The sequence below is a fragment of the Anas platyrhynchos genome, chromosome 8, assembly GCF_047663525.1.
Source record: "Anas platyrhynchos isolate ZD024472 breed Pekin duck chromosome 8, IASCAAS_PekinDuck_T2T, whole genome shotgun sequence".
NCBI lineage: Eukaryota > Metazoa > Chordata > Aves > Anseriformes > Anatidae > Anas > Anas platyrhynchos.
In genome coordinates this window covers 8,096,591-8,123,731 of record NC_092594.1, presented here as the reverse complement: position 1 = coordinate 8,123,731, position 27,141 = coordinate 8,096,591, and the positions used below count along the sequence as shown (strand labels likewise).

The 27,141-nt window shown below is 37.1% G+C and overlaps 1 protein-coding gene across 6 annotated transcripts; it reads right to left on the bottom strand.

Moving 5' to 3' along the window:
• Window positions 1-238: 238 nt before the first annotated feature.
• Window positions 239-27,125, bottom strand: BRDT (bromodomain testis associated). 6 transcript variants are annotated; one of them, XM_072041737.1, is made up of 18 exons: window positions 27,025-27,125; window positions 22,657-22,901; window positions 20,462-20,599; window positions 19,615-19,744; window positions 17,804-17,976; window positions 16,404-16,772; window positions 15,690-15,818; window positions 15,318-15,506; window positions 13,876-14,057; window positions 13,516-13,805; window positions 13,316-13,429; window positions 11,415-11,558; window positions 10,495-10,556; window positions 9,109-9,301; window positions 4,518-4,582; window positions 3,947-4,149; window positions 2,052-2,214; window positions 239-1,360 (listed from the first exon to the last, which is right to left on the bottom strand). In XM_072041737.1, exons 2-18 carry the CDS (start codon window positions 22,894-22,896, stop codon window positions 1,292-1,294), a joined length of 2,853 nt encoding a protein of 950 aa, XP_071897838.1. In that variant the 5' UTR covers window positions 22,897-22,901; window positions 27,025-27,125; the 3' UTR covers window positions 239-1,291. The 6 variants fall into 6 exon arrangements, with proteins under 6 accessions (XP_071897838.1, XP_071897836.1, XP_071897835.1 ...); XM_072041735.1 differs by having other exon boundaries at window positions 239-1,616; window positions 26,921-27,057; XM_072041734.1 differs by having other exon boundaries at window positions 26,921-27,057.
• Window positions 27,126-27,141: the final 16 nt, after the last annotated feature.

Below are 27,141 nucleotides of genomic sequence, written 5' to 3'. Positions count from 1 at the left end.
CCAGGAGATTTGAGGTAGAGATTCAGCCAGGCCTCGATGTCAACATAGCTCAAATGTGAATGTGTGGAGCACAAGACAATCCACTGGGGTACAAGATAATATTTTGTATTGTTATTAAACAAAAAAAGTAGTGTCTATTTAATCATTTACTTTACATCATTTGTGTGTTATAATGTATGTAATATATTTGTAGAATAGTGCATGTATATAATTTATAAATAAAGTATACATACACTGGTTGATGCATGCTTTATTTTTTCATTTATTTTATTGATGAACAAAAAAGTTTGCAAACTGTTGAACTAGAGTATCTTGATGGGGGCTCTTCTTCCCCAGCTTTTCTACAGTACACATTATATTTTGGTATTAATTCTTCAAGTCAGCCCTATATTTGGTTTACTGAGAAAGCTATATGTAACCAAGAAGAAAATAGATATTTTAGACTAGTTCCCACTTCAGATAAGTATCCCAACATTATTAGAATCTTGCATTAATCAGAAAGCCTTTCAAACTGGAAAGAGAAGTAGAGTATTTTAATTTCTTCCCATGAAGAATCAGAACCACCTGGCAAACATGCTTGCACACTTATCCAAACGTTATGTTAGCATAAAATACATTCAACAAAAGATCAGCAAGTCTGTGCCTCAATACATGCAAATATACAGGATTTGTGAGTTAGATTCGCTGCTGAAATTACAGATTTCTAGGAAATATTGTTTTATGATTATGAGTAGCATTACACACCCTGCAGAAATTTTCATTATGTCTTTTGTCACAGCCCAGGTTCTGTGCAAATACATCATAGTAAGTGATTCTTCTAATGGAAATCACATAATTGACAAGACTGATTTAAAGTAGTTTCTGTAGGTGCATATTGAGTACACTGACTTAATACAAACACGAGAAGTTGGCCATGCATAGTGTAACATTCTCAATTGTTTCTGAAAAATGAATTCAAGCAAAAGAGAAAAATATCAAGAAGCTGATACTTTCTCATGTACATTCCATTACACAGTGGGCTAGATTGCTATACATTGTCTATACATTGTAAACAAGAAAAAAAAATCTTATGATGCTTGTGCCGATGAACAAGCTTTTCAGCTTGTTCAATTAAGCATTTTTTTGCTTATTTAATATTAATAAATTAATTAATATTAATAAAAAATTAAGCATTTTACGGGAGCTTAAAAGTGCTTTAAAGTAGACAATGTTTAAACTCATAACTAGTACATTTTCAAAGCTGTGTTGTTGGTAGTAGTGTCAAAGTTAAGTTCTACATTAACTACAGCTTTCATTCAAGACTTTCTTCAAAACTTGCCATAACGTCACTCTGCAAATTCATATCAATTGTGCAAGCCATCTGCAAGAAAGCAAAGTGGTGTATTTTTCAGACCAGTTAGTAACGAATACTATGCAGGCCAAATATAAAGATCTAAAAACAACCCACAAAACTTGTTTCCAAAAAAGTGTATGCTTCCTATTACTACAAGTTTGCATAAGCACATTGCTGAAGTCCTCTCTGAAAAGCATTGAACAGGATGAAAGCTTCAGAAGACCTTTTCTGAATCTAGTATGATCTTCATCACACTGTAGTTCTTAAATTCAGTGGTACAACACTATGAAAAAAATTCAACATAGCAAATAAAAACCATTCATTACCTATACCAATAAATGCAGTCAGTTTAAAAAAAGGCTCAGTTTTGATATTTCAGAGTAGAACAGAACGGCTAGCGCTTTTGTTGACATGTTGTACATTTGATGTTGCCAAGGACTGACAACCTGCAAGACCTGAGATTTGAAGTTATTAACAGGGCAGGGATTTCCCTTTGCATTTTGATGTTACTGTGCAATTAATTATTGTAAACTTATAGGAGTAACAAGACCAAGCTTTTCACGTAATGCCACTTGAAGATTTATTTGAGTCTTCAGTTTCATTTTCTGGACTAACTCTTCAGGTAGCATAGTTCTGTTAGTTTCAGTTGTCCAGGTCCTTTAAAATAAGGCCTGATCTTTATTTTTTATTTTTTTTTTTTAAAGAGTCAGCAACTTACTGCTTCTCTCCTTCTGCGTTCTTGTTCCATTTTTCTAGCCAAGTTACGGTCTTGACTGAGAGTGTGTTGTTGAGCTTCTGGCAGCTGTTTGGTCTTATCCTCTTCTTTTGGGGACTCGCAGTCTTTTATTGCTATGACATCCAATCCTGTGCCTTCATGGCTCCTTTAGAGAAAGGAGAAGGGACAAGCATATGCTAGAAGTCACTTATTTTCATCATATCAAGCCTGTGCAACTGAAGAGAATCTGCGCATAAATCAGTGAATGGCATTTGGTGTGGTTCCATTTTACATGTTAATTCATAATTTCTCTTCCCAAGATATATGGCACACAATTTTTATGCTGTGTGTGATAAGGTTGCCCATGGTACATTTCCCGTCTATATGTGCACAGGATTTAAATATATACGCTACACACAACTTTCATTTAAGTCACATTCTTTGAAAAACATACAAACAATTTTCTGTTGCTTTCTTAGCCAGCGATGTTTTTCTTCCAACTTCTTCCTTTTCAACTAGCTATTTGAGTTTGATTTCACTAACTTCAGGCAAGCATCTCTGATGTCATTCCATAGATAGTTCTCTTGCATTAAAAATGGTGTAGTTGGACAAAAAGCAGTATCATACACCAGGGAATCTTTATCATCCTAAAGACTTGCAAAGAATTATTATAGAAGGTGCAAAAAAGTGCAAAGAGGAACTGTCAGGTCTTTGAAAAAAATAAAAAAAAAAAAGAAAAAAAAAGATTCAGTAGCTCTGGCAACTACCTGGAACTGACAATGGTTATGCTACACGTCAGTGAGCAGGGAAAGAACCGTCACTGCCAACTAAAACAGTTGCTCTTGTAGCTGTTAGGTATAGGCTGCACCATTATCTCTAACAAGTCCTGCTAAAGCAGTAGTGCTAATGTAAGGAGAAGGAGGACTTCAAGTGAGATCCAACACACTCTAAACAAGTGATCCTAAGACAGCCAGTGATGGACAGTAGCATGAGGCACTGACTCTGGAACAGGGACAAAGAGACAAGGAAAAAAAAGAGTACCAAAGAAGGAAGTTCTACAGCAAGTTTCAATAACAAAGCACATAACTATTTACAGTATTACTGCAATGTGGTAGTTAGTAGGCAGTCACTTATCCCCCTGAACTTAATAATAGACCTCAGGCTGGGATACTTACGTGGCACTCACTAAAACAGTGGCTGCCAATAATTAGTGTTGAATACTACAACAGTAGCTTCTTGACTACATTTCGAGAAAAATAAAACAAAAACAAACAACTTTGTGCATTTTGGACATGCCATTGTGCTTAGAGTGGTACAACTACCTGAAGTACTGGGTGGTTATCTGACACTTGGCAGCTGCCTAATCTGAACCACTTACTCCTGAATAGCCAAGCCACCCAGGATCAAAGTTTTGGACAGCAAGATACACATGCCTATGGCCTTTATTAACTCAAAAGCTGCTAATTTTCTCTCCTCTGACTAATCGAGTAATACATAAATAAATAACGGATTCCATGAAGGTTCTAACCAGTCATTAGTGAATTGCTGAACTGCATTAGTACATTTATTTTCTTATATTCTAAGTGCAATTGTGGAGCATCAGGCCAATGTTCCACTAGTTACCGTCACTAGCCAGTTTATTTAACTGTAACAGCATCCACTCTAACAGTATTTATTATAGAATTTTAAATAACGGTACCGTTTATAAAGCTTTGGTTCTTCAACACTTTTGTATCTTTATTCATGATGCGACACACATATTGCATCAACTAAGCAGCCTGAGGCTGGATTTATGTTTCTTAGAGAGTCCACAAAATTATTCAGCTATCCAGATGGTAAAACCTGTGCATAGGTAACACATAAGCAAAAAAATAACTTTTAAACATGTGGTTACAAACCTCTCTTTTTCTTGAGGAAGGTTTTGCAGTTCCCTCTCAGCTTGCACCAAAGGCCTTTTTAATTCCTGGTCTTGCCCATCCTTTTTCTCTAATGCCACTTTCCTGAATTGTTTGAAACTCTCAGCAGATGTTTTTATTGGAGCTGGAAGCATCATCGTTTTACATAAGCTTATCCAGGAATCTATATTCTTAATTGCTGTATCCTGAAGTTATTTAAAAGGAAAACCAAGATAAACAGAAAAGGAAGATATAGAAGAAGCAATAATGCAGATACTAGGGTGTTTTTATTTTTACTCTGTCGTCCATTATCTGCTTAGATCTTACATTAGCACAATATTGTTTTGAAGGGCTTATTTGGGACCATCTGCAACAAAACATCCTTGCTTGTCTAGCATGTTTATGTAAATACAGTAGTCTAAGCATTTACACACCAATTTTTGAGATTTTGTAGCAAAATACTTCAGAAGTCATTTATCATTTAAAGCATTTATTGCTATTCTTATCCAATCTCTTATGCCCACCTCTCCATTTTTTAATTCCAGAAAACATGAATTCACAAGACTTCACCTACCTTTCCTGGAGAAAATTGGAATTTTGTCTCTAGAACATTTTGACCATTATGTGTGTTACAATAACCTGATGAAAAAAATAAAAAAAGGGTTTTCACTTATGTTGATTTTACAGACTATGTTACCTCAAATTTAAAAGATAATATATTAGGTCATTCTATAAAGTGACTTGATTCATAGTGTAGGTTTTTCTTCCCATTTGGTTCAAAATTTCAGAAACACTCCCAGAGCCAGGTATGTTTCTTAGCCTTTAAGTTGGCTTGGATCACTTTTTTCCAGTTTGGATTAGAGAAAAGAATGATTCAGTTCAACTACAGATAGGAAATTAACACTTGGTTCTAACAAATTTCAGTTGAACTGTTATACCTACCAAGAAGACTTAACTGAAGCAAACTTAAAATGCATTTTAATTCAGTCATGTCTGTTAAAGCTCTAGAAATAACGCAGGAATCTGAAGCTTTGCATCAAAGCATCTACAACCGTGGACTTTGAAGCATTAAGAAGCTGCTTACAGCTGTACCAGCATTTACAGAACCTCTCACTGACAAACCCTCAATCTAAGGAAAGATATAGATAACGGTTTCACAAGTAAATCTTTTTAATAAACCACCAGTGAATTCAGCGATACACAGCACCAGAATTATAACAAGTCTAAATTCAAGAGATCATTTCATAGGCAGGTAGCCTTACAGAAATGCTTGACAGTAGGATCATCTACAAAATTCAATAAGTGCTTTAAGTAACCCATCCTAAAAATCTATTTCACCTATGTGCATATATAGTACTGAGCACTCTACACTTTGTATTGATAGAAACATAAATTAGATTCGCAGTTCCAGATTGACAAAGCTTTTGTTGTTTAAAAAACAAATACCAGCCAAAATTCAATGTGTCATCCCCTCCCTCCCCAGTGCTTCTGGTCTTTGTTATGAGGTGTTAATAATGGAAAGGTTTTTCTTAGATAAAGCTGAGAACATCTGGGGCATGTATAATTGCAGGAACAGTCAAACCAACACTATTATAGAAGGCACCACTATTATGGAAGGGGTAGATAGCACGTAACCACTCACTCAACACTTAAAAGGTCTGCTGTGAAACAAAATGCTGAACTTCATATGTACTCAAAGGCAAAGTCTCCTCATTGAGTATTTATATATTAAACACAGTCCCTCTACAGCTATACACATGCAAAACTGAAATAGCAAGGAATAGAAAAAGAGAGAGTGGTGCAGGAGAAATTATGTGAAGGTTAGGAATAAAAATTAAGAGGAATAAAGACTAAGCAATAAACAGTTAAGTATGCAAAGGTCAATTTTGGGCTATGTTTACTTCCCCCCACCCTTCCCACAAGCTTTATTCCTGCTTGTTTTCCCAGTCCTTTTACAAACAAAATAGAAAAGCACGATCTTGATAGTCTCATGGTAGAATTCAAGTCTTAGAAGGCCTAGAAACTTAAGGAATGATTATTTGCTTGAGCTGTTACAAGTGTTTAAAAAAAATGGATTAGTATGTATATGGATGATGTGTAGAGCATCAGGGACTATCAAGTGGTTTTTTGTTTGTTTGTTTTTTTTTTTAAATGTAACTCAAGAACTATTCTTTGGCCAGGGTTAAAGAGCTCAGTGATAAGGCTGTGCCTTTTACTTTCATCAGGTCTTCAGAAACTTATTCCCTGTCCTGTTCAAGGGTATAGAAGTTATTAGGAGAGTGAAGACTGAAGAAGGAACAAAAATAATGTCTGTAACAGTTGGTTCTCAGCTTTGAGATTCAGTGTCCAGCTCAGTCTTCAGTATGAAATATGCACAAAGCCCAATGCAGTCTTTTGCAGTTTTTAGTGAACCCCTTTTCATGTAAGAAGTGCAAGTTTGTCCCAGGGTGAAGAGTTAAGCACATTACTCTCAATCCAAAGGCACAGAGCAAAGAGCTCTAAAGAGCTTCAGCAGAACACAATTCAAAGGCTAGAGTTCTGCAGCAAGAGGAGGATCAGTGCTCTCAAAGTTCCTGGAATACTGAGTTACTTAACTTTCTGACTTCAGTACAAGGGATAAATAAGTCCTTTAATCAAAGTCAAGTGCTTTATATATTTCAAATACAGAACAAGAACATAGCATCCCTTTAACTTCCTTTTAAGAAGGAGCAAGTCAACAGAAGTGAGAACTGCACAGCATCCCATTATTTTGTAAACAGAGTGGTGTACAGACATTTGAAGTTTTATTTCTTTAAGCCAGGTTCTATACATTTAAGGTGATAGCCTTGGTTATCAATTAGTTTTTATTTTAGTACATACTTTGCTCTTGACTTAAAGATACCAGATCAATGGTTCTCTCACTGTCCTTTTTTTGAAGTTTGATTTGTCTATAGTAGCTGTTTTCTCAGCTTTACTCAATCAGCACTGGCAACCTGGGAAGTTATATTGCATACCTGGAAGAGGAAATTAGACTTCAAAATATACCCTGGAATGCTTAATATATGGGTTATTATACAGTAACAATATGAAGGATAGGGAATCAGAGCAGTAAGCTGTTGCCCCTCTAGCTTCTGTAAACACTAGGGTAGAAGTAGATTTAATTCATGTTATGGGAGTCAAAGTGTGTTCTTAAATTAACACTTTGGATTTATAACATGAACTGCTCAGATTCTAAGCAACAGACAAAGTAGAATATAAACTGATATAAGCTCCTAACCCTTAACATGGTATGATGTGATAGGAGGTGACAGAAGGCAGCTCTTACATTTGTAAAGCTGTTTGCCCCTCCTCTACAAATCAGGATAGAGAACAGCTCTATTACTTTAGTTCAGTGGTACCTTTTCTCTGTGCAGGAGTGCATAGTAGAGTAGCCATTGAACAACAGAAGATATTGAGACTGCAATATTACTGAGACCTTAGATAGTGGATGCAAATTATGAGTAAGTTGTTTCTTGCAAGAAGGGACAAAACATTCTTGCACTCATAGCTCCAAGAGAAGAGTTAATTTCAACCCATGGAATAAAAATAAAGGTATTAAAACCTGGCTACAAACAAAACTCTCAGCTTTGTTTGAGACCATACTGAGAAATAATTTAATACCCAAAGGTTGAAGAGATCATGTTGCTACAATAACAATAGCTTCCTTATGTAGAGTCCAACACATGCAGAGGCCTTCTAACCAGGATATTCTCCAAGTATATATTGAGATAGACATTGACTGAATTTTTCACCATCTGATCTATAATCCTGAAAGCCCCAGTTCCTATGCCTTTAGGAGCAGGAAGAAAAGCAACATTTACACAGGAGCTATCCTCCTAAGTCAGAGTTTTGTTGAACTTACAGGGATTGATATTTCTAGAGAGCGAGAACACAGTATTAATTGCTCATTTCTTTTGCACAACTGCAGGTTTACAGGGTAGGTTTTTGACTGTCTACCAGGGCTACTTGAGTTTAGCCTGTAGCACTGAAGAGAAATAAAGGAAGCCTTATAGTACATTTTGAAGTTGCTAGTGCCAACTTTCCTTTATGTTGCAGCCCATGAATTCAGATTCTTATTAAAGGATGAGAACTACTCATTTAGTAGGCTTTTAGAGGTAAGGGCTTTGTTATAGATCTAAAGCGACCTCATTGCATCATGCTCAAGCCTAGAGTGTTACATCAGATCTTATTTAAAGGAGTAAGTATGTGCTTTAAAAAAAGCTATTTGAAGTGAACGTGATGGAGAGATACATTCACCTCTGGAAGAGGATGTATACATTGAGTGACAAAAGGCTAGTTTGTCCTAGGAGCACTCAGACATTTGGGTGCCTGAAACATCGTGCAGAGCACACAGTTGTGATCATACCCAAGAAAATAAAGAGGTGACTGATTCTCCATATCTTGCAAAGAATAATCCTACATCTCAAAATTAGGTCACTATTTACAGCCATGGATTAACTAGCTGTGAAGCTGTGTATCCTAGTTGTACTATAAGACAGTTATTTCTATTAGTTTTTTTCTTTGTTTGTTTTTAAATTCATTTTTCAAATTATCAGCAACTAGCTCAAACTGTCTTTTACTCAAACCCTCAGAACTGTCTAAGTTAGTAGACCTTTTGATGTGATGGAGGGAAAAAGAACAGCTACTTAATCAAGTTTAAGCAACTTCCATTTGATATATCTGGATAGCAAGCAATAACCAGTTCAGAGTACCTGAGGCTCTCAAATTCAGTTAATATTGAATTTGATGTTAACTTCAGTGGTGGTGGGTTTAAGCATTTAATTCCTGCCCTAGGATGTTGAATACTTCTTGTAACCTTAGATTCATTAAGGCATCATTTGCCATTTTGTCTCCAATTGCTGCTTCTCTTTATTGAGGGAGGGAACACATCTCCCTGCTTTAATGCTATTCTGCCCCAGCATAAGTGCCAGAGTAATGTCAAATTCTATCCGATCATACTTTTATTTACATCATGCTCCTTATAATCTACAAGAATCTGCAATAATCTGCAAGAACTTGTGTTATTACTCACTTAATGCCTCCAAAACCTTAAGATAAGCCTATTGGCCAGTAAGAACATCAGTTCTGCCACCCCTTGTTTCTTCAGGGTTCAATCAAATAGCATGGTTCTTGCATAAAGATATTACCTGAGGGAGACTGGGCATTTTGTTCTGGTGGCTTAAGAGATCTAGTCTGTAAAGTCTGAAGCCTCTGTAGCACATTTGGAGATGGCTGGTGCAATTCAGATGATCCAGAAGTTTGCAAGCTACTGGTAGAAGATGAGGGCTGTACTTGCAGAACAGCATCACAGGGCATCTTCTGTAAGCCCAGTGGTATTTTCTGGAAGGAGATTGAAGTAATTACTAAGTCAAATCTTAATTTTTAGTAACTATTTGACCCCTTTCCTCATTTTAACTATTTATAGGATCTAATAGCCCTTGTATTTGTAGATCGGTGTTACTAAGGAGTTTAGGTGAAAAAGCCCTATGAAATAAACTGCCCTACCTTTGTTTGATAGATACAGAAAATCACCAAATGATCACACTGCGTTCTGTTGTGAAGTATTATGTCTGATGTTATTCTAAGTCAGTTTGGCATTGTTGTAACTGACCAAGCTGCAAGTTAATTCCTGTATCCTGTTTTCTGTTTTCTCCATTTTTTTGTCGTCATTTTGCTTTTGCAGAGACTGAGCTTTATAGCACAAAAAAAGCATTGCATAATTCCTCCCCTCAAGTCTTTGACTATTATTCAGCTGATGCTTCTTCATCCTTGCAAATTCACAGGCTGGATTCCTATATCAAACTAAGTACTTTATACGAAAGCAAGTCTGTCATAAGATCATTGCAAAGCCTTCATCCTTCTTGCTTTGAAATTTGAGGTCTCCATCTCTGGAAGCTTTAAAGGAAGCTGTGAAAGGCAGAGACAACCCTGACAGGAATTAACACCCACTGCATATACAGGAATAGAGCAATTCAATCTTAGAGGCATTAAGTGTTTCTACATACAACTTTGCTGTTGCTCAAAATGATACCACAGAAATATAGCAGAAAATACCTAGGATACTCATGCAATTAAGGTGTGTAGAAGTGAGGTTATTCATATACAAAAAAATAAGCAGGGAAAAATAAGCAAGGTTTGCACAGTAGTCAATTTTATACTCAAAGACTAAGCTGGAAAGGCTTTTTTTTGGTGGATGGGAGAGTAGGGGCAAAGCATTTTCTCCTTATGTTTTCCCTTCATCCAACAGTGAGCTACCACAATGTTTGTGTTTGTAAGGAGTAAAACAAAAGTTCTCCCAGTACCTCAGCTTCTGTACAGCTAAAACTACTTTTAACAAACAAGTTTTTAATCTACTTCAGTCAGTCCTATGTAACAAGTAGTATTCAAGCTATACTCATAAATTTAACAGGCATAAATTTCCCAAGCTCTACTCTTTCAAAGAGTAGAGCTTGGGAAATGTGATTTCCAATAACATTGCATGTAACAAGTAACTGCTTAGAGCAAAAACATTATATACATTTCAGTCAGTTTACCTGAGGTTGCTCCATAGAAATTGGACAGTTCTGCCTGGTTTCAATCTGTTTTGAGCATGTTTCTGTAACAGTAAACACAGTGAGGGCAGAAAGAGCAGGAAGGAAAAAAAAAAGTCAGTCATCCACATACATTGCATTATTCACACATACAAGATATAAGTTGCAATCATACCCAGAGAGCCAAACCTCACATGGAAAGAAACATTATCTTGAATACTTGAACTTGATAAAGTTAAGCAAGATCTTTGCTACAACAGTTTCACTGCATTTGCTTCTCCATGCTGAAGAAGCCTGCACGGGATTCATCCAACCTTAGACTGTTACCACATACAGATATCTACACCTCACATTTAGGAAGTCTATTCTGTCCCAAACAGACAAAGCATCCTAGAAGCATCACTGCAATGCTTTGATGCTGCAATGCTAGCATCCCTTGAACATGCTTGAGACAACTTAAGCAGCAGGGTAGAGTTTGGCTCTACAGTTGGTAATATTGGTATTTTATCCCTAGGCTTAGGGACTAAACTTCACCAACAAGGTAAGGCTCTCTTTGTGTGGCATACTGAACAATGAACATAAATCACACTTTCAAAAATGAGTAAAATAACAGTCAAGCTATAGCCTGATAGCCAGATGCCCGAGTTAGATATACAGACCTCTTACTAGCAAAGAGACCTCTTACTAGCAAAAGAATCTAAAATTCTTCATTGATTTTTAACCTAGAATTCTTCATTGATAGGTTTCACTTTTTTTTTTTAAATCTCAGTTTAAAGACATTCATTTAATAGCACTAGAATTAAGCCTTTAACATGGAACAAGTAAACAAGAATGACAGATTCATGGTAAGCATTTGGAGCAGTAGGTACTAAGTCCAGAGGCAGATATTCTGCCTGAACAGAAACAAAATGAAGCTTTCTGACCTAATTCAGAGTTGCTGCTATCTGAGGAGCTAGAATCACTGCTGGTATCACTGCTGGTACTGCTGCCAGAGCCCAAGGAGCTGCTACTGTTGCTGCTGTCACTCAGTCGGCTTGGTCCAATACCAGACTCAGCATTGCTTTCAACTGAAGGACAAAAAGGAAGAATTCAGAACCCTGCAATCAGTCTTCACATACAAGACTAGGAACCACCTTAGCAGGCCTGTGTTCCCACTGGTCTTCTACCATTTCCCTGTCAGCTTAGCAGTAGATTTTAAATCTTTATAGAAGAGGGATATTTACCAGCAGCAAGCTAGTTATATCAACGAGATTAAGTTGAGGAGCTGTAACCACACAACTTGTAATCCTAGGTTATAGCCTCTGCTAAACCAGTTCAAGTAGAAGTTTCCCCAGAAGTTTTCCTGCTGGGAAGTCTGTTTCTGTTTGTTGCCACTGCCAAACTTGCACACTGAGGCCTTTATCAATATATAACTCTTCTTTCCCAAGCCATATGTACCCCAAAATCATCATATTGTATCTTTTGCCATCTCACCACCATCTGATTGTTTTGCATCTGCAGGGTTGATTTAACTTAGTTTATATTTTATAGTCAAAAATCTTTTTTTAAAGTGTGTTGCTCCAACAGAAGTTTTAAACAAAAAGAAGCCACATACCTGTTTCCTTGGACACGTCTTTGCTAAATGCCTGCTTAAGCTCTTCCTTTTAAAGAAGCCAAGTGCTACTTTTAAAGATCACCTAGCCTGTTTCCACCCTTTCCCCAAGGGTCTTAGCAACTGATTTTAGCTGCTTCTTACAGTTGTTCTTTCTAGGATGTTTTCAAGCCATTGTGTATTACCAGACAGGAAAATTGTTGCCTGAGCTTATGTCGAACACAAGCCTATGCCTTGCAAGACTGCTTCTATCACTTCAGAAAAGTGTTTTCACATAGGAGCTTAATAGCTATTCAATAAAGGGCAATAGTAGTACTCACTAGTTTAATGAGGAGCAACTTGACCTATGATAGTAACAGCCACATTGATTTGTTCTCATTCCTTGCATGAGATCCATCAGTTACTGTCAATATGGTCAAGGATGTACTGGATTTCTGGCTTTTGATATTGAAATGCATTATTGCCTGAAAAACTGAATTGAGTCTCCTAAGGCAATTCTGCAGGCCTAAAGACAGCTGTCAATACAGAAGTTCTGCTAGCACAATGGCAATAGTGAGTCTGCAGCCAAACCAGTATAACTAGTTTGTTATTCTTGGATCTCTGCTAGACAAAGTGAATTATAAACAAGTAGAATTGCAGGGCTTTTTTCCTCCTCTTTGTTTTCATATGTCAGGGTAAAGGATTTGTTCAGTGATCCTTACACTGTGAAGGGATCAAAACAAGACTACTGTAAGATTCATATCAAAGCACTGGAGTGACAGGTATTGCTTATTTCTTTAAAGAAACAGCTCTGGTACTAAATTTATTCAATCTATACTAGCCTTTTAAGGCACATGAATGCACTGGGCCAGGCTTCGGCAGTCTAATCCAGAAGAATAGGATTAGGGGTAGAGATAACAGTCTTTAGTTGGATTTCTCAGTTTACCATTGGCCATCAGCTATAGCATGCCTGACATCAACTTCACCAGCCCCATTGTTGTATCTTGTCTTCTACTGCAGAAGCAAGATCTACCATCTTTACCTTAATAAAGGATTAGGTACAAGAAATAAGGCAGATATTTCCAATGAGTTACTTGTCCTGTCTAATTTGCTGCTGTGACACCCTAGGAACAATCTTCAGACTGACGAAGGGAAGCTTAAGACCCAAATATTCTGAAGAGAAAATCCCTAACAGCATAAGAGTACACAGGCACAACACTTTAAGCTATTTGTTGTGAATGGAAGTCACATTACATTTGCAGTTCCCTTTCTTCAGGTTCAGCTGACCATTGACATCCAGTAGTCTCTTCTCCAGCTCTCGTTTCCTCTCAGAATTACATTGTTCTTTTGACTTCTCTGATTTTTTAGCTGTACATGAAACAGAAGTTAACATTGCAGCAAAACAGAGAACTGGTCTAATAAGACATTTTTAAAGCATTACTTATGCTACATACCATGCTGCTTTCTTGGTCTCTTCTTCAAACAGGTTGCCACATATTTCTCTAGTTCTCTGAGTGTTGAAGCTTTTAAAGTTTCAAAGTCTATTTCTATCTCATCAGGGTTAGAGTTCCTCAGAGAAGGTTCTCTTGACTGTATTATATGGACTACTTTCCCCAGTCTGTCTCCAGGGAGTTTATTTATGTCCAAACTCAGCTGCCTTTTTTCATCATAATTCATAGGCTTGGCACCATCATCTTCTGACTTATGTGCCAACAAGATCTGCTGCGTGGTTTTCTTTGGTTGTCTGTAACAAGTATACCACAGTAACAGCAGTTTAAAATAATTTAACACCCACACAAGTCCCCCACACTTACATGTTTAAAGACTGCTTTTTCTTCCACTTGTGTTTTAGGTCTTTCTTCTTTTGAATGCGGCTTTTTATTTCAGATTTTGCCTTGTTCTTCCTTTTTTCCCTTTTAGCTTTCCCTTTTTTCCTTTTCAGTCCAGGTAAGGATGCTCTGGTCAAAGCCCGTAGCTGCTGGTGAATAGCTTTAAGCTACCGAAACCAAAATAAAAAGTTGAGTCTTAAGTAACATAGTAGAAAACTATGATCTGTTCCTATAAATCACAGGAGGCTTGTGGCATCCAAATGGATATTAATAGTATTTACTTTCTAATGTTCCCCCCCCCAGACATCTTACTCTTTAAACCAAGTCACAGACTAAGTATTTAGAAGAAGCTACTTATTTTATGTAGGCATTTCTAGGAGCATGTCTTCCAGTATACTATGAAGAAGAGCAAAAAAAAAAAAAAAAAACACTGCAGGAGTAATGCAGCAGCTTCTCTTTAATTTAAGCATTCATGTGTTTCCCAAATACCTGTATTTGCTAACTTGAGTTGGGCTTGGTCTTCTTCAATCTGTAAACATCAGCTATTGTTCCAGCTAGCCATATCATGTCACAAAATAACTAAGCTTTAGAGAAAGACCTAAACCTAGCAAGTTTGTTTAGATCTTATAGGGATTATAAAGATGAATAAAGAATGAGAACTAGAATTTAATCCCACTCAACTAGAATTCTAAAAGAGAGCCTTCTCAATAGTATTTACCTTCAGGCCTACATTTCACAAATTAATAGGATATGTACTACTCTGGTAAATAATGAAAACTCAACTAGCAGGACAAATGCTAATTTTCTCCCTGGATTGTAGATACAGCAGTAGTTTAGAGTGATATGCTCATGCAAAAACAAGACCGCTATTAGCCAGTGAAACAAAGCTATGCTATTGGCATCAGCATGAAATTCCTTTGTTTTATTTCATAGTGAGCTTTCTCAAGTAGAATTTAATGACTTGCTTTTAAGAGGTTTAAAAGCATATTCATGACTACCTAAAGGAACTAGTACACCTTGAAACACTAAACATAATACCAGAGCTCTTCAACCACATGAAGCAAATGACATTTAGAATCACATGCCACTAAGCTGCATACAGAGTATCTGGATGCTCTCATCCATGGTATCATGGCAACAGTCTTATTTTTGTTCAAAAGAAATCTCATCTGAAAAGACACTAGGCAAGAACACTAGACTCATGCTTCAGTAAAAATAGTTTGTATTTGCTGAGGCACTATTCACTTCCAGATTAAAAATCTTTGCAAGTGTTTTCAAACACAGGTAAAGTTTAGTATTAAGAAATCAAGATGACTGTAGAATTTTGTAAATACTGATTCATAATGCTAAGCCTTCGGATGGACAATTGTAAGAGCACTATCAGAGAGATTACACTCAGCAACCACACACTGAGTACTAATGCTTACTTGCTTCTGAAGCTTTGCAAGATGCGCTCTTCTCTCCTTTTCAGAGTCTTCAGATGACTTCTCTTCCAAGGAGTCATCACTACTGCTGTCACTAGAATAAACTTTTCTCATTTCTCTTGTGTGTAGTGGGAGAGAAACACTTGCAGCAAGTTCATCAGGAATTTTGGCAAAGTGCATCTCAAAAACATCCTAAAGAGTTAAGTTTAGAAACAAATAGCTCACTTCTCAAAGCATTGTGAAGCTGCTGCTTGTTTTCTAGAACTACACAACATAGTAATTAGTAACATTAGTAGATGCTACATCAGGACTTAAGATGACCAAGGGAATCTTTACTCCTATTTTGTTTCAAATCTGACTTAAAGAATAACTCACCTGAAGTTTTCTTGCCATAGCAACTGCTTCATGGTCTGGAGAATTATGTTTGTAGTAATCCATGAACATTAACCTAACATCTGTGGCAAATTCTTGTATATCTCTATATTTAAAGTTATCCATTTTTTTCTGGAGGAAAGGAAATTAAACACATTTAGTGGTTAACTTCAGAAGTACCTTTGTGCAACAGTGGATCTGTAATAAATAATTCAACCCCAATGGATCTACCCAGTATTTGTAAGCTACTGCCACTAATATCTCCTTCTAGAAGGGATCCTTTTCACAGAAAAAGTAAAAAGGTGCCACAGATATCCAGTGTTTGAGGCTCCAAGGCACTCCAAGGACTTTGAGGTGCAAACATTATAAAACTGCAGTTTTATAGAGCAAGAGCAACAGCATTGTGCAGGCAGACTGAAGGCTATTTAATATGTTTTGTTAGCAGCCTGCTTGGAAACACTTCATGGAGAAGGGTAATTCCCACCACATCTTTAATTAGCTTTTTCAAGGTAGATTAGTCAGCATGCACACAGTCACAATGAGACAGACTTTCTGTAGTAAGTTGTGGCTTCCTGGAAGAATGAACTGTACATAGGTTCTACGCCCATTATTTCTTTCAAACCAGAAGTTGCTTTCATGACACCTCTTCAATTAAGACTTAAAATAACTACAATAATGGCACTGGATTTAAGCAGACAAATTGCCCAGTTCCCTTACCTTAATTGTTCCTAGGTTTGTAGGACATTTGGTGATCTCCTGTTCCTCATCAAGTGAGAAGGATGCAACATCTACAGGTTTTAAGAAGGGCCACGCATATGCCAAATGTTTCTCTGAAAACACTTCTTTAAGGATTTCATTACAATATTTTAGCTGTTCTGATAACAATTTTTTTTTAAGAAACCTATGAGACTGTTGAGAATCTGGCAAGTCCCTCTTCAGAAGCTTATTTGGTATCATGCATTCATCACCTCTACATGCTTTAATAGCTTTACTTTCATTAAACGTTGCCAAAGATTCACTGCTTGCTTTGAATATTGAAGTCATAGGAGTTGTGGTATCAGCCTTCCTCTTCACACCTTTTTTTGTCTAGAAAAAGGTAAGATTTTGTAGTTTAAAATAAGTGTATCCAGAACAGTGAGAGAATGGTCAGCTTTGAGACTACACGAGAAAATCTAGACTGTCAAAACTTCTACAGGTAATGAAACTAGAAGAACTTGGTATATCCACAAGTTTATATGGAGTCTACAAGGCATTACAAGCCAATGCCAAGCTTAATCTGAAATGTATGGGAAAGAAAAGTAGGTTGGTTAAAAGCTACCCACAACCTATCAAGAAGACAGTAAGTTATAAGATACCCACAAGATGAATACCATGGGAAGAGAAAGTGACTTTATTTTAAACCTAGCAGAGGGATTTATGTACAAGATTATCATTTATTTTTACCCTGGGTTGTATTGGGTTTAGAAGAAATGCGTGTACTTTACCATTATGGTCAAGCTGTTCAGTGTAATTGTGTAAAAACCCTCTTGGAAAGCGTGGTGCACATGCCTGTTCCTCATTGGAGGAAGACAAAGCTAATCCATTACAAGCCTATTTGATTGAAAGTGTCGCTGTTCACATACAATTCATATAAAAATTTGCTTTTGTGGACTACAAACACCTCTCCCAGCTAGTTAAACATGCTATTTGGGGGATTCAAGTATTTGGTTTAAATTGGAAAAAAAAAAGGAAGTTAATAGAACTTAGAAAAAAAAAAATTATTACTAAAGCCTTTATTTAGACCACAAGAACAATTTTAAATCAAGATGAAACCTGCAGAAGGATGAAAGAACTTTAAGAATGAACATCTTAATTTACTCTGTTTCTAAGAAAGAATCAGTCTTTAAACCATATTTAAAAGACTTAGCAAGCAGTTATCCCAGTTTCTGCATATTTCTGAAAATTAGTATTAGCCCTGTTATTTATCAGGGAATAAGCAATTTAAGTCCTCTAGGTATCTTCTATCACAGTAGAAGTTTTGAAAAGACAATGCTATAAGCATGGCTACTTTGGTTTTGCTGTTATTACCTGGAGCAGTAATTTCAATACCTTTCTGAAAGTTATTTGAGACAACTTACTTTTGTTATAGGGACTGCATCTGGCATTGAAGAAGTCAGCTGAGCTGCAGACAAAGGAGTTAGTGTAACCTGCTGTAGCTCTTGAGTCATCACTGGAGGCTGCTCACCACTGTCAGCTTGTTTCTGCATTGTGCTCTCTTTAGTTGAAGTTCTAGGGTTGGGCTGCTGAGTTTCTGGTTATTTTAAAACAAAGTTTTAAGTTATGCTTTAAATACAACAGTTAATTTCTTTCATGATCATACTGGACAGTTTTCAATAGAACTACACCCAAGCTATACAAAGGCATTATGTATAGCAACATTGTTGTCCTTCTCTACTTGCCCCATCAGCTAGATTATTGTGCCAGGTTATGGATACTTGGCTTCAAGAAAACCATGGATTAACTTCAGAATAGAGATTAAAGAGACATCATAGTAACCCCCCTATGTTGTTAAAGAGTTCTTGCCAAGAAAGTACTGAATCATTTTCTACATACACATGAAAACCAAGTGCTTCAAACATTTCAAAAGTTGTTCAAGTTACATGTGTGTAAAGCAGGTCAGGGTATTAAACAGCTTTAATACCAGAAAGACAGTATTATGAATGCATCTCAAATTATTGCAGTAATTTGAGAACCAAAGAGCTAGTTCAGCTTCCATCAAATTTCTCAGAAGACTTTTTGGGAGCCAATTCTACCTGTCCAGTGAAAATATTCTCCCAAGATTATGAATTACCTGAAATTTCTCTCAAGCTAATGAGTAGGAAGTCAGCTGAGCATTCTCTTCTTCTTCCTAATCCCATTCAGAAATTTTTATGAAGGAATCAATTTATCCACAGATTTTTCCATACTTATCTAACAGATCACTGTGAAAGATAGTGTTGCTCCTCAAATTTACTTTGAGACAAAAACTAGAGATTTATCAAGCAGTAATGCTATTTTGGAAAAAAATTGTTTCAGATACCTGCAGCAGCAAGGACCATCACATCACTAACAGCAGGAAGAAGGCAATGAAGTAAACATGAGACACCGAAGAGTTTCATAGTAACATAGTTGTAAGAACACCTGTAAGAACTGAGCTAAAAATCACTGCTTAACAGCTATGAGAAGTCAAATAATCATTAAGAGGTATCAAAATGAAGAAGTGCTACAAGCTCCTTCTAAGGCACAGCATCTTTCCATTAGAGCTAGCATACTCCCAGCAACTGACAGCAGTACATTCAGGCACATTTGGGAGTCTACATTACATGTCCTCAAATTCATGCATAGAGATACACATACAATTTGAAACACTACTAGTCCTACTTCTAGTAATATTTTTCTAACAGTGTTAAAAATTAGATGTTGAAGCAATCACTTTGTAGAAGTGAAACATTTTTCAGGGTAGTGAAGGAAATTACAAGAGCAATTAAAGACAGTCAGTGATGAGTAGTTGCAGCCGATCTCCTGGACTCTTAACTAAGCTTCCCAATATAGCTTGAAGTACCTACTACATAATTTTCTCCTAAGTTTGAGATGCCTTGACTGAATCTTTCTTCTTGTGGGCAAGAAGATTTCACCTGTGAAACTGTGCTATTACACTACCAGTGAAGTTGCCAATTCTGACTTCTCTCCCCTTTTCAAATATATTTCATTAGTAGAAAAAAGAACCTATGAAAATATTATGCCTGCACTGAATCTGTTAAAGCTTCATAGCACTGTTTCTCATCTGATATGTTCTGGGAAAGGTGGAAAGCATCATGACTACTCTCGGGCTGAGATGGGGAGTTAGAGGATTCCCTGTTCCCAGCTTTTGCTTGTTTAATATGTTAACAATTCAATATATAGTCCTTACCTTCTGATGACTTTCCTTTTCTCTTTCCTTTGTTGGGAATCAGTAGTCTTTCTTCTGGTGGCATTTGTGCTATTTTCTGCATAAACACTTTCTCTAATTCTTGGGCCATAAACACAATGTCATCACCTGGCTGCAAAATACAGTTGGTAACATTCTGAGTGCAGAAGTTGCAATAAAGTGCTACCTCTTCAACTAACCATAGTCTGTATTGACCAGACTGAAGCAAGCCACCAGTACCAGAGAGGTACTTATCATCCCTGCCCTCTAGCACTAATAGAAGTTGCTTTCATGATGAAATAATAGACCCTTTCCCTCACTGTCCCTGGACACAGTCCTCCTTACCATATGTCCACATATTTCCCTTAGCAAAGGGAAAAGGGGGTAGAGCTGCAACTCTCTTTTTATTCCTGTGTTCTGAAGGAAGATGTTGAAGCTCAAAGATGATACTAAGGCACAGCCAACAAACATCCAAGCTCAGGCAGATGCTCATACTTCAAGGTAGGTTAGTTTAGATAAACTTAATGGAGTAGTGGAGCATAGCTCAGTATAGCTGGCCTTGAATTTTTTTAGCTCTTACATTGGGCCATTCAGGATCTGTGTAAACAATGCCTAGAAATTTTGCCAACAGAATACTTGTGCAGTAAAGACTATGCCTTCATTTGTTGTCACAGCAGGTTAGGCTTCACTTATGCCTTCAGTTAAACCTAGGAACAAAGCCCTCCCCCTTTTCAAAGCAACTAGTATCAAAAAAAAAATGAAGACACTGACAAGGAGCATGCAGGTTGTAAGTACTGGTTGGTATTCAATCTCATTGGTTACTAGTAAGAGATGGTCATGTTCCACATACCTTGTTATATATGTGGCAGTTCAAGAACATAGTTTTGAAGTCTTCAATGCATTCTGCTGCTTTCGCATAGTAATTATGTTCCAGACGCTTTTTAATTGTGCTCAGATCCATAGGTTTCTTTATAATATTGTAGTAATCCTGTAGTTTTTGAAAGAGATAGTCACATATCAAATCTTTTAAGTATTAGGACATGAAGAATCTGACAGTTTTGAAAGGTAAATTGCAAGAGAAGGACTTCATTATGTTGGATGGAATATTTTATTAAATGAAAATTTCGCACTGTAGTCATAGGTACCATAGAAGCGTTCAGGAACTCTTCACTTTCTATTTTCTCCTCACTCTTTCATGTAAGATCAAGAGTGTTCAAAACTCCAAAGAATTGTTTCCACAGGGTCCAGAGCTATACTTGTAGTAGTACTTATGAAAAGTATATACTCGATATCTTAAGGCCATTTACTTGAAGTAGCACTCCAACTTACAGAGTAGGGAAAAAAATAATCTAAAAGACAGACAATGACTTAGTTGCTGACAAAAATGGAGAAGCAGCCAAGTTTTCACTGTCGCTTATCAAATGCTTATCTACTGGGTCATATTGCCTCTCCTCTCAGGTAGAGTCTAGTGAGGATGCAAGAAGACTGAAATGCAATAGGAACATGAACTATTGTGTCTGTGTCAGCAGCACTGCTACAAGCCCGTAGTGATTATGAAGCCAATTCTTAACACCGTGTTTAAGAAATCGGGATAGGAATATCACCACTAAACATGCATACATATGGCAGTTGTGTAAAGTTACTATTAAACAAGGCTTCTGAAGGTATTCTAACAGTTTGTTTCAGTGAAATTAGAAAGCTAAATACATCGTGGCATAGACTTGGAGTTTATCAAAGCAATGACAGGAAAACTTAAATAATGCAACTAATAACCATCATCAATTCTGCATTTTCTAACAAGAAGAAAGGCAAATGAGTCAAATGCCTTCACCATCCTTGCCATGAAGCCAGAGTTTTGCTTGTTGTATCAAGTGAACTAATTCATACTTTCAGAACACAAACATCTGGCTTAGAAACCCAGAGAGGCAGAAAAGGCCTGAGGCCAGCTGCATTTGTCGCCACAATTCTGATTGAATTACCTCTAACCATAAGTGGCAGTTCCTCCCAAGAAGGAAAAAAGGTAAGATAACAAAGTCACCTTGCTTTCGGACAAACTGACCAAATTAGTTTCTCATAAGAAACAGTTGCAGGTAAAGGCTTTTGTTTGCCTAAACAGGACCAATAATTTAGTAGAATTAGTCTTGGAGATTTGAGAGATGTAAATACATTTCATTAAGCTGGAAAATAAAGAATTGAAGTAGCCATGCCATGGTTTTATTTCATAAATTTCTACTCGTTTAGCAAAAGCAGTACCTTCCAGGCTATTTGATAATTGACACAGTAGCATTTCACTGTCTTCATTTGACAGAAAAAGATGGGGTGATCCAAAAATGGAGTCTAAGTATATCTAGCTTGTCACAAGACATTCTGTGCTGTCCAGGAATGTGTTAAGTCCTGCTTTTGTACCTGGCAAAGTCACAGGGCAATACAGAACAGGGACAGGAATTTAAACATGACCTTACATTTCCTAGAAGAATGTTCTACCGCTGTAGTATGATTATACCATATCTCCTTTTTCTTCCCCGTTTTTGCAGTCATTTAATTCCTTTAGAAGCTTTAGGGCAAAATCGCCAAGTCACTTTGAACTGTAATTACTTCTACACATCAAACTGAATCTAAATTTGCCTGTTTATCTTAGGATCAATCAGATCTGCTGTTCCATCATAAAAGTATTTACCACGTAAAGAGGTTGGCCACTTCCATTAAGAATAGAGTGAAAGAAAAATACTCATTATAAACAGCATTAAGAAATATGGCTAAACCAGTACTTCATTAAGAAGCTCCAAAAGATCTGTTTAAGTGCTGTTCATGTTTCTTACAGAAATACTGATTTGCAACAGTCTCAGAAAGGAAAAGGAGCAAAGATGCAGCATCTGGTATGAACCAGAGAGAAAGTTTTCTACTGGAAGTTCTTGGAGTAATTAAAGCAGTTCACATGATACAGTAGTCTTCCATAATCTGGTGTATCATGAAAAAAATTTAAGCTAATTCACAAGTCTTGGAGTATTAGTATGTGAAATATTATATTTCCAAATTGGTTCTTACAGGAAGATTCAGTGCTGCTGCATCTACAGGCTGATGAAATGGCCAGGAAAAGTTGTGTCTCCACATGGCTTTCATGACCACTCTCTGTAAGTACTGCAATTGATTTGTTTGACAACCGCTATTATTATTGTTTATATATTCTGGTGGAGGAGGGTTAACAATTTTGGAACATTGCTGGCTTGGAAGAGACATCTTCAGCAAGGATGTATATCCACTTGTTTCAAGATCTTCATTATACATCTAACCTGTGGGTGGAAAAAAAAAAAAAAATACTATTCAGTAAAGATATCTAGACCTAATTCTCTTAGCAAAGTATCAATACTGTAGTCACAGGCATGTCCTCATAGTTTAACCAAGGCACTTTTTTTTCCCCACATTGCCTAGTTAGATGCGCTGAACTACTAAGTTCAGTTCTTTAGGTTATAAACAGCTGTATTTGAAGAGGCTTAAAGAAACATGAGACATGTAAGGTCTCCCTAGAAACACACTTCCTCATTCAGGTTCATCTACTGAAGTCCAGAAAGACATTCTCTACCTCCCCCACCTCCACAGATAGAGTCTATTAGGAAGACATTTGACCTAAAAATAAACAACAGCATTACACTGCACTGTCTCCCCTAGCAAAAAGCAGCAACAGCTATGTACTTCCTTACTCATGCATCTCCACAAAGTCACCTCACAGAAGTCATGCAGCCACCAACACTATGTTTTAGCTTAGAAGTGCATTTTCTAACAGTGGTTTTCAGGCTTGCACAAATGCACAACTGCATTTTCTGCCAGTGTGCATCAGCTTTGTTACATACAATCATGAAATGTTCATTTTCCCCCATCCCATTTTGAATCAATTAAAGAGTACTTCAAGGAACAGCTGTGGTAATTTGCATTTGTCTAGCATAGTATTGCTGCACTGGAGTAGAACACATAGGTACTTTTGCATGGCAGAGAGACTGTGGTTTGGAATGTATAACATCAGCACTAAGCTAGGCAAGACCTTCACCAAGCACAATTACAGAAAATCCTGTCAATGACCTTCTTAGGTCATTGAGTTCTAAACACTCAGATGATGGTTCCACTTCCTTCACTCCATTAAGAGAGAAAAAGCCACATTCCTCATTTTCACATTTTCCCCATCCCTAGAACTTTTTAAGACCAGGTTGGATGGGGCTTTGAGCAACCTGGTCTAGCAGGTGTCCCTGCCCACAGCAAGGGGGTTTGGAATTAAGATAATCCTTAAGGTCTCTTCCAACCCAAACCATTCTATGGTAAGTTCCTCATTTTACCCATATAACAGTTGCTTTTTATGCATTCATCAGATCAAACTTTATTCTCTAGTTGTCCTGCTTTTTCCTTAAAAAAAGTCTAGTAGCCTGCTTTTGGTCACTATACATAGTATTTCATGACAATTTTAGAAAAGGTCATAAGTAGCTGGATAGCTACTGTAACCACCACGCTACAAGAATAGTATTTGTCCCACTCTTACAATTGTAAGATCCCATGAGACATTACATATCACACATTTTCATTTTTGTTCTTATTCCTGCATTCAAAAGCAAGCCTATTTCAAAGCCCTAAAAGCTAAAGAGCTTTGTTCCCCCCCCCCCCCCCCCCAACACACATGTTCAATCTAGTCATTAACACAGATGTCTTTCATCAAACAGTACTGCTATCAAAGTAAAAGGATTTCCTTAAATAAAGAGAACATATACAACCAGTCTTTAAAGCTAGAAACAGTTCTGGGCTGTGAGATACACTTGCGTAGAAAACAGTAATAAATTTAGTACAAGATCACCTCTTTTTGAGGTTCACAATGCAGAAGGTTTCAAGACTGTTACTTTTCAGAACACGATTTCACTTGAGAAAGCTTTACTAGTTTGGGCTTAAAGTTTTAGTTTCAAGTCATAAATCACAAACGATGTTAATTTCAAGTTCAAATGTAGTCACATTGCGTAGTCTGCCTGTTCTGATGAGACTTAACCTAGAACTCTAAAGCAGATTTCAACAGAGCCAGGGGAACCTATTTTTATGGAATAAAATATTGAAGTATACGCAAAAGAGTTTGTAGTCTACAGATGAAGATTGCCTGCCTTGTGCTTAACAGTATGTTGACTCCGAAGTTAAGCTATTCAATGCTGCTTGGTTGTGCAAGTCTAGTTGATACAGTAGTACATATTAGAGTGTGATTGACTAGGGAAAGTCTCCTTTTGAATTCAGGTGTGATTTACAGCGTGTTTCCCCCCCTCCCCCCGTTCTCATTGCTTTCTTCCTGAAAGACTTAGAAACACCATAACTTGCAACACCTTACCTTTAAATACTGAGGTCCCAGTTACCTTATAGAAGTTCAGTTTTCATCTGCTAACTAGTGGTGCTGAGGCATTGACAATATAGCACAAAAGCATAGTGTCTTTTATAGTTGTCAGTTCTGCAGTCTTATTTTCTCTTAGGGAGAGGCCGATAGACTAACGTGGTCTGACCACTAATTGCATGCTTTCAAATGGAGATGCCCTTAGCTACCCAGAGAGAACCCAGCTAGGTGAAGCATCAAGAACAGCTTTACTGGCATTGTCCCTGTAGTTAGGGCCAAGCCCTCCCTCCCTGCCAGCACAAACCAGTAGCAAGGTCACTATGATACCTTCTAAAGATGTAGCTCCAAGTTTAAGGCATCAATCCTACTCTCACTCTGCACAAGCAACACTCATTCATTCTCTGGAATTTGCTGCACACACACTGAGTGTTCATGTGCCTCAGAAAATAGCAACATCTGCATAATAGATAAAAGTGACATTGGCATTTTTATTACCAACTACCCAGTCTTGGAACTTGTATGTCTTCTTCAGATGGAGACATAAAAATAGGTAACAGTATCCAAAACAAGAGAGAGTTAGAACTTAACAGGCAGTTTTATGAAGAACTTCCAAATTAGTCTGGAAGGCCAATTAAATTCCAAATACCAAGTTCTTTCATCTCATCAAGGTCTTTCTTACTCTAGCAAGAGGGGAAGAAAAAAAATAAGGGAATAAGAGTTGCGGAAGCAGTAACGTCCTCATCCACTCCAGCACTATAAACATAGAGAGGTTTTATACCAACATGCACAAAGAACTAAGTGGTGTCCTCCCCTCACAACCCAATACACACTTCATATGTAAAGCACATATACACACTCACCTGAACTTATGGCTGCATCCCACCCCCAAAAAGCTGCTTTGAATATAAACTATTTCTACTGCCATGTCACCTTTCCCACAAGGAAGAGCTTACAATTTAAAACAAGTTGAAGGGCTTGAGCTGAACTCCAGATAAGCGTACATGTAGTTTGTACTCCCATGCATTATACTAAATAACTAACCTTTCCATCAATCTATATATCTCAGCTTGTAAAAATCCAGGCACACAGGGTCTACATTTAACCAGTCTATTGGAAGAATTAGGAGAAGTTCTGAGGCAGCTTTGAGAGCCCCACAACCCAGCCAAGTCAGTTGTCCCCTATATTCATCTGTTAGGCCACACTATCATTTTCTCCAGATACTTTCTGCTTTTTAGCACATTTTATGATATGAAGTGCAAGTTGTTCACCCTCCCACTTGAAGCACAGAAGCTAGAAATTGGAGATAGAAAAGGAAATACTGCAATTTGATTTTTTTTTTAAAATAGACTTCTACGCTATGCTTTTTAAGAAGAAGATATTTGTTTTCTGATAGCTTTCTGAGTATTAGCTAACTTGTTGAAAAAGACTACTCACTCTTGTTAAAGTTCAGCCTTATATTTACTCAAGTTCAACCTATATATCTCAACATAGTCAAGAATAGCAACTCAAAGAAGCACTAGACTGTGTCTATGTTCTTTATGAAGGATATTATCAGGTTCTATATGCTAGGAACATTTCATTCTTGAGAGCCTTTTTAACAGCTTTTTGTTAAATTGATAATTAGTCATTGCATTTTTTAAAAACAAATATTGGAAAAACCCTCCTATGTTGACTTACTAAGGCCACCCAGAGACAAGTCTGGCCTACTTTAAGTACTATAACACCTTCTTTCAGAGAAACAGTTATCCTCTTACAACTGCCCATAAAGCACTATTTCATTACCTTTAGAACCTCTCCTGGGAAACTTCAAAGGAACATTAACTGTAGAGACAAGCCACTTAAATATTAGATCCACAAAAACCATCAATTCACAGCTCCTACCATAACAAGCCCATTTTTACCAGCTTTAAATAACTCAAAATCAAGTAACTACCCTCAAAAGAGATCAGACATCCTTTTTACCTTGGTTTTAAGGAACACCAAACTTCACTTCCTTTCCATCTAAGGGGAAAAGAAAGAATGCGGCTTCAGAAAAAGGAACAGAGAAGCGTTTATAATCTATTCACCTTGTTTTCCTCCTCAGCATTAACACAGCTGCATACCTACAACCCTACCTAAGATTTGCCCTATGAGCAGTTATAATTGGGAGGCTGTCAGTAGAAGGTGGGAACAGCTGTTAAGGC

Excerpts from the sequence above, each read along its gene's own strand:
- BRDT (XM_072041737.1), bottom strand. The coding sequence starts at position 22,896 with ATGTATAATGAAGATCTTGAAACAAGTGGATATACATCCTTGCTGAAG. Across the intron at positions 20,600-22,656 it reads CAGCAGCACTGAATCTTCCT|GATTACTACAATATTATAAA; the intron begins GTAAGAACCAAT and ends CAAAAACTACAG. Across the intron at positions 11,559-13,315 it reads GAAGAAAGGGAACTGCAAAT|TTGAAAGCAATGCTGAGTCT; the intron begins GTAATGTGACTT and ends TTTGTCCTTCAG.